This window comes from Bidens hawaiensis, unplaced genomic scaffold, assembly GCF_021521415.1.
Source record: "Bidens hawaiensis isolate Kalapana, Puna unplaced genomic scaffold, B.hawaiensis_p1.1 tig00020574_1, whole genome shotgun sequence".
Classification (NCBI taxonomy): domain Eukaryota; kingdom Viridiplantae; phylum Streptophyta; class Magnoliopsida; order Asterales; family Asteraceae; genus Bidens; species Bidens hawaiensis.
Window position 1 is genome coordinate 224,910 of NW_027493150.1, and position 6,735 is coordinate 231,644.

Genomic DNA, 6,735 nt, shown 5'->3' on the forward strand with positions numbered 1-6,735 from the left:
ACTGCAACATTAATAACGCTTCTCACATGATCGTCTGCCAAACCTATAAATAGGTACTGCATGTTGGCGACACTTGAGGATGCAACCGGAAGAACCGCCACGCTTTTTTACGAACCTATGGTTACACTCATCAAAAAATATGGCTACCCAGACCCCACAGACTGCCCACCAACTTTCTAGAAACTGATAGGCGTTTGAAAGAAATTCCACCTCCAGTAGCTTCACGAGACTAATAGACGTACGAACACGTGTGGTCACCCGTGTATCCGACCCACCCGCCACCGTCCTCACTAACGATTCAAAACCCAACAACACAGCTCCCTCCACCAGCCGCGGCTAAAGTATCGTAGAAAGGGTCCCAACAACACAGTAACCGCACAACATAATACACGATTTTATAAAGATTAAATGTTTCTTTTGGCATCAGCTTATTACATCATATATAATCAACAAATAGCAAATACATATGTACAAAGAAAAAGACCAAAAATATAGATCATAATTGGCCCATCAGAAAGTTCTTACTCATGGAATTCGTTTTACAAACATAATTTTTCCAAATTCTACAAAGTCAGCAGTTGCCGGGCAGGTTTGCAACATCTGAACGATAACCCAACCAGAAGCTGCAGTTTTTTCCACAGGCATTTTTTGTCAACTTCATGTCATCAACAGTGGATACTGTATATACCATAACGGATACCGTACAGTATACAATTGCTCCACTGTTACTTTGTCATTTGTAAAACCCTACTTAATCGTATGTGTATTAACTAGCCCGGCGCAACGCGTCAGGTAATCAACTAGTTCATACATATACCAAATCCACGTATGCCAAACAACATATTCCAGTGCAAAAGACAATTTCCAGTTTGTCTCAACTAAACACCACTAACATACCATACATGCATTTTAATATCTAATCAGAAGTGTTTTAAAGCCTGCTTTATATATATAATATATTTAATAATCATATATGCTTATACACTGCAACATTTAGACCTACATGAATGTCTTACTGCACTAATTTAAATTAGGTATAAACAGATTCAAATGGGTAAAGAATAACTATAACTAAGTATGCATGTAACTATAATAAAATTTTCACATTGCAAAAGTTTTGGTGTTTAATAAAACTATCAATATTGAATCAATAAATATTAGGAATGACTAATTCAAAAAGTCAACTGCAGACTATGCTGCATTATTAAAACTATCAATATTTAATAATCATATATGCTTATACACTGCAACATTTAGACCTGCATGACTGTCTTGCTGCAAACTATCAATATTGGCTCGTTTTGACTTACGAGGGCTCGAGCTCGGCTCGTTTGGAGCTCTTTTTATAATCAGTAAAAAGAAAATATTTCACGGGTTAAACCTATTAAAGGGATCAGATCTATCTGTAGGTAAAAAATATTTTTGCAGGCCATATGAGTCACACTCACACATACTTCACGTGTCAAAATGTCACAAAATTCTTTTTGCAAGTTATACTAATTAACAATATTTCATGAGTCAAATATGTTGTGTGACTCAAAATGTTTTTGCAAGTTATATGAGTCTTACTGTATGCTCATTTATGGTCACAATTGATCATGTTCTGTCCAATAAACACGCTATCTACATATCCTTCATTTCAGTTGCTTCGTTTATGCTCGGTATAACATTCTACATTGTAGCAAAAATAATATTTATTTGTAAATATGTGGGCTTACAGAGCATCAATGTTATAACTAATGGATAGGTTCAAAGTTACTAAAACACAAATTGCTTTAATGGTACTGCAGGGGTATTCTTGTCATTTGTAAAGACAAACATAGCATCACTTTTAACACAATGAAAGCTATTATATCATTTAGTGTTAAGAACGACAACATAAATAATTAGGTATCTCAACTCATATCACACACAAACTTTACAAACTAACTACAATTCAGTAACTGTATATGTTTGTAACTAAGGCAACACATGAAAAAAACATCAGATGCATGCATATGGTCAATAACATTAACGATTATTCATTTATTTTATTGCATACCTCAAGCTCTAATAAACTAAATCATAGCTGCTGTAAGTATCAGTGTAGGGATGCAAAAGCCTAGCCGAGACCGAGCTCGGCTCGTTTAACCACAACCTGCTGCTAACTATTTTTATATATTATTTTGCAGTTATATAATTATATCAATCCTAACATGGTTGCATACCAAATTATTAATGATAAGCATGAGCAATATGATTAACGATTATGGTCACCGTATCAAAGTAAATAATAGAAACAAATAAGCCAAAACAGCCATTAAAAAAGTAATCATTCAACCATTAGTTGCTTTCAAGATCCATGAACAAAAAGTCAAACAAACAAGAAATAAATAAAAGAGTCATAAGTGTACTAATTTAAACAGAATCATAAACTTTACTAGATAAATGCATTCTTAACTCCCTTAATCACCTAAGCCAATCATACCTTTTAACAAGCGCAACCGCATATTAGGAGAACAACTAAATAATCTTGCTTTAGCTTGATTCTCCACCAAATAATTGAAAGCAAGTGCTATTTCATCAGGTCCCAAACCCATCGGTTCCAATTCTTTAATAATTTCATCACCCGTGAACTCGCGATGATTAACTCTTTCAAGTATTTTATTGCTCTCTTGAATAATTTTATTACCTTCAGCAATAGCATTAGCAACACTACCAACACCATTCATAATCATTGAGGCTAAACCATCATCTTCTTGTTCGACTTTTCTTTTTCTACTCTTATATTTCTTTGCACTTGAAGTTTGCTCAGGTAAAGAAGACGTAAGATCAACCACATGAGCATCATCATCAAGATTGTATTGGCTCTCTAGAATTACATCATTGGCAGCTAAGAATTCATCTAGTTCTGGTGGTGTTTCTGTGTTATTGTCATCATCCTTTTGCAATCGAGCGTTTCTTTCTTTAGCAGTTTCAGCTTGTGCACCGGATGCCCTATCCTTTCCAAATAAATCTAGCATTTCATGATAGTTTGTGACTTTCTTCGTCTTCAACGTTGCAGCTTTTGGCTTTGACTATTTAACAAAAGCAAGAGAATCAGTATAATAAACGATAATCGAAATATTCAAGTAAATAATTAAAACACTAACCTCTATTATTTTTTTCCAGACTTCATCTTCCGCTTCAATTAGCTGAGTTTTAGGATTCCATGAGAACCCACTTAATGACGTTCCGTTAAACATATCATACCAGGCAGAAAAACGACATTTCAACGTTTTTAAACGATTCTTCAAATGACTTTTGGTAAATTTCATTTGAAGATTTGTGCTAAGCTCTGCAACCATATTTTTGTACGCTTGTTGAGTAAAATTTCCACCAATCCTATAACCGCTAATTTGTTGTGTTATCATGGATTGTATGAACGCATTATCCATAGTTTCTGTCCACAACATGTTTTCTTTCTCACTAGTATTTTCATTGGCGTCATGTTTGCTCATGATGACTTGCAACTGGTAAATGTAATAATAGTTAATAATAAAAAATCAAAAAGAATACATTGTTAAAACAGTTAAAAAACTTGCGAAGAACAATTAGAAACTTGCAATTGATAAATATAATAGTACTTAATAATACATAAAACAAATAACATAAATTACTCCAAACAACACCAATCAATACATTGTCAAAACGAACACAATTCTAAAAACTAATTTGACATATCTATTTCATCTTCTTGAAACATCAAATAGTTAGTCCACATTTGATTTGCAATTGAGTTCCTTAATTGGTCCAATTCAGTATTACTCTCTCGTATGCCTCTAGTACTATTACATTCTTCCTCTACCGGTCCATTTAACACCTCATGTAAGACTTCATCTTCAAGATCTTTGTCACGATCTTCCTCTAGTAAAAAGTTGTGTAAAACACAACATGCCAAAAAAATGTCTGACTGTGTTTGACAAGGGTAAAATGGTTCCGTTGTACTTCTAATTATAGGAAACCACTTTTTTAGGACGACCGAATGCTCGTTCAATTGCGTTACGTAATGACGCATGACGAAGGTTGAACAACTCTTTTGAGTTCTCAAAACCAAATTTACTCCCAAGTCAATTTCGTTCGTCCTCTACCTATATTTAAATTGTGATTAGTATTACTCTAAAATATTCTAACAATGGAGTAAATTTGGTTTTGAGAAGTTACCCGTAGGAATTATTAGTTTATCATCTCTACCAAGTGCATTCTTTATTATTCTCGAGTCTGATGCAGTCCCTTCCCAACCGGTTAAAATATATGTAAACTTTAAGTCAAATGTGCAAGCTGCCAATACATTTATTGTCGGGTATCCTTTACGACCACGATATCTGGCGGCATCTTTGTTTGGTACTTTGACACGAACATGTGTTCCGTCAATTGCCCCTATGCAATCTTTGAAAAAAGGATAAAATCTCTTTTTCTTTTGAATTTCTTTCGAGACAATATCACCTTTAGGTTGTTGAATATAATGACTTTCTAACGATATAATCGCTCGTAGAACTCTATGGAAGCACCGGCTGGTTGTTGATCTAGAACGACGGTATATCCAAGAGGCTAACCTATTTCTCATGTCATTACCTACAATATGCAAAAATCTTGCAACTTGCTCTTCAACGGACATTCGTTGAGTAGGTCAAAGACTACCATCATGCTTTAAGATACTACACAATTTCATATAAGCTCTCTCACTCATACGAATAAGTTCACGACATTTACCGCTGTTTGAAAGGTCATGTAACATCTCTTCTCGTACATATCGTCGTTGTAAAATTACATCTCTAGTAGGTATATTAGCATGTTTTTTGGTAGACAATCTATGTCGTGTAATGAAAGCTAGCAATAAGCAGATTAGGCCAATTGCCTGCAATTGTCGATATAATGACTTTCTAACAATATAATGACTTGGGACCGAAATTCCTACGGGTAACTTCTCAAAACCAAATTTACTCCATTGTTAACCATTTGAGTGTCTTCCCTAACTTTTATTACCATAACCCATTCGTTTTGTAGTTTTGATATATGGTCATTAATATTTTGACAATAGTATGAAGATTTAGCAACAACAAACATATAATATGAAAGATATATAAGCTTCATATTGCATTGTATGTCTAATTAGATAAAATTACAACTCAGTAACCTAGTAACCTGAATATAATTAGATGTTTGTAATTAGGGCAAAATATGGAAAAGTAGATTAGGAAGAAAGCTAACCTGATAGGATGAAGTTCGATTCTAGGAAGAAGATGAGATGTTCAATTGCTCTGTAGATGTATGTATGCGCCAAAAAGATGCAGGTTAGCGCCAAATAAAAACTGCTGGAGTATGTAGAGAACGTGAGATAATGGTGTGTAATTAAATAATATATTTAAGGGTAATTAAGGAATTTTCTCTCCAAATCTCTCCAATTTGGAGAGATGGATTTATATTTTAATTTTCCAGCTTTTTCTCTTCTTTCCCCTCCCTTTCTCTCCTTAAAAAACTCAAGAACATGATTTTCTCCCCTTTTCCTATTATTTCCTTCCCCTCCCCTCGTTAAATGAGACTCGGAACATAGTGATAGCATAAATATATTTTTACTTACAACTTTCTTTTTTCCTTTTATAAATTTACAAATTATAAAGCTTTTTGGTGTGGGAGTGGTATGAACGGCGTTAAACACCGCGATGGTTGTCGATATGGTATGTTTTTCCAGGGATGGCGTTGTTTCTGGCGTTAAGCACTACGCTAAAGGGCAGTATATGGCGATATTAGCCTTAGACGTTATCGTGATAACATGCGGAGGGAAAAGGGGGAGGTGTTCTGGTGATGTGGCAGCCGGCTCCGACGTGGATGATGAACAACGTCAGATGGCGTTAATCACAACGAACAGTCAATGACGAGTCGTTTAAAGAATTGATTTGTAATAAGTGTCTTTTTATAGAAAAATTGGATCGCTTTTTACTCCTTTTATGGTGTGATACGTTTATTGTTTTGTAGTTTGATTCGTGAAATTATAGTTATCTGAAATCATTATTTTTAAAAATTAATCACCGTTGTTTCAAGACTTATCAAGGACGGTCTCCTGATGGGGTGAAAGAATATTTTTTTATGACATATGTTTTAAATAATATATTTAGTTTATACATTCATTTATTATTAAAATTTTGTTGATGCAGTTAGAAAAACCTCTCAAGACAATGTGGGTACCCAGTTTGAGACTTAGACAGTTAACAGAGAAACCCTTTATGCTTCATACGTCTGATTTCTTCACTGACTTTTCTTGCTTCCTTTAAAAGGTTGCCACATCGCAGTGCAAGTAAATTCCGGATTCACACTCCCTATATGTAGTAGTTTCAAGTCTTGATTTAATTTCAAATTCAGAGACTCCCTCTATTAAAAGACTTCGAGCCACATCAAACCAAGGTGACTCGTTTGTTGACGATCCGAGCTCGAGCTATACTTTTTAGCTCGTATAATATTCGATTTCGAGTTGCCCCCATTGTGATTTAAAGGGGCATTTTTTACTCCTCGAGGCCATGAAATTTTCAAGGTTACTCAGGGGCCGCTCTGAGATTTATTGTTACATGCATTGTACTGGGTTTATTGATACGCATGTGAAATGTTAAATTCCTTAAACTCATAGTCGCTTGTTCCCATGATTGTTGATTATTGTCATTGATACTGACTAGAGGTTACCGAGTCTTAGAGTGTCATTTTTGTATTGCCTTTTACTTAGTG

At 34.6% G+C, this 6,735-nt stretch overlaps 1 protein-coding gene across 1 annotated transcript; it reads right to left on the bottom strand.

The window, feature by feature from the left end:
- Nucleotides 1–2,444: 2,444 nt before the first annotated feature.
- Nucleotides 2,445–4,636, bottom strand: LOC143561166 (uncharacterized). Its single transcript, XM_077049293.1, has 4 exons — nt 4,183–4,636; nt 3,827–3,885; nt 3,132–3,491; nt 2,445–3,056 (listed from the first exon to the last, which is right to left on the bottom strand). Exons 1-4 carry the CDS (start codon nt 4,634–4,636, stop codon nt 2,445–2,447), a joined length of 1,485 nt encoding a protein of 494 aa, XP_076905408.1.
- Between the last annotated feature and the right edge of the window lie 2,099 nt (nt 4,637–6,735).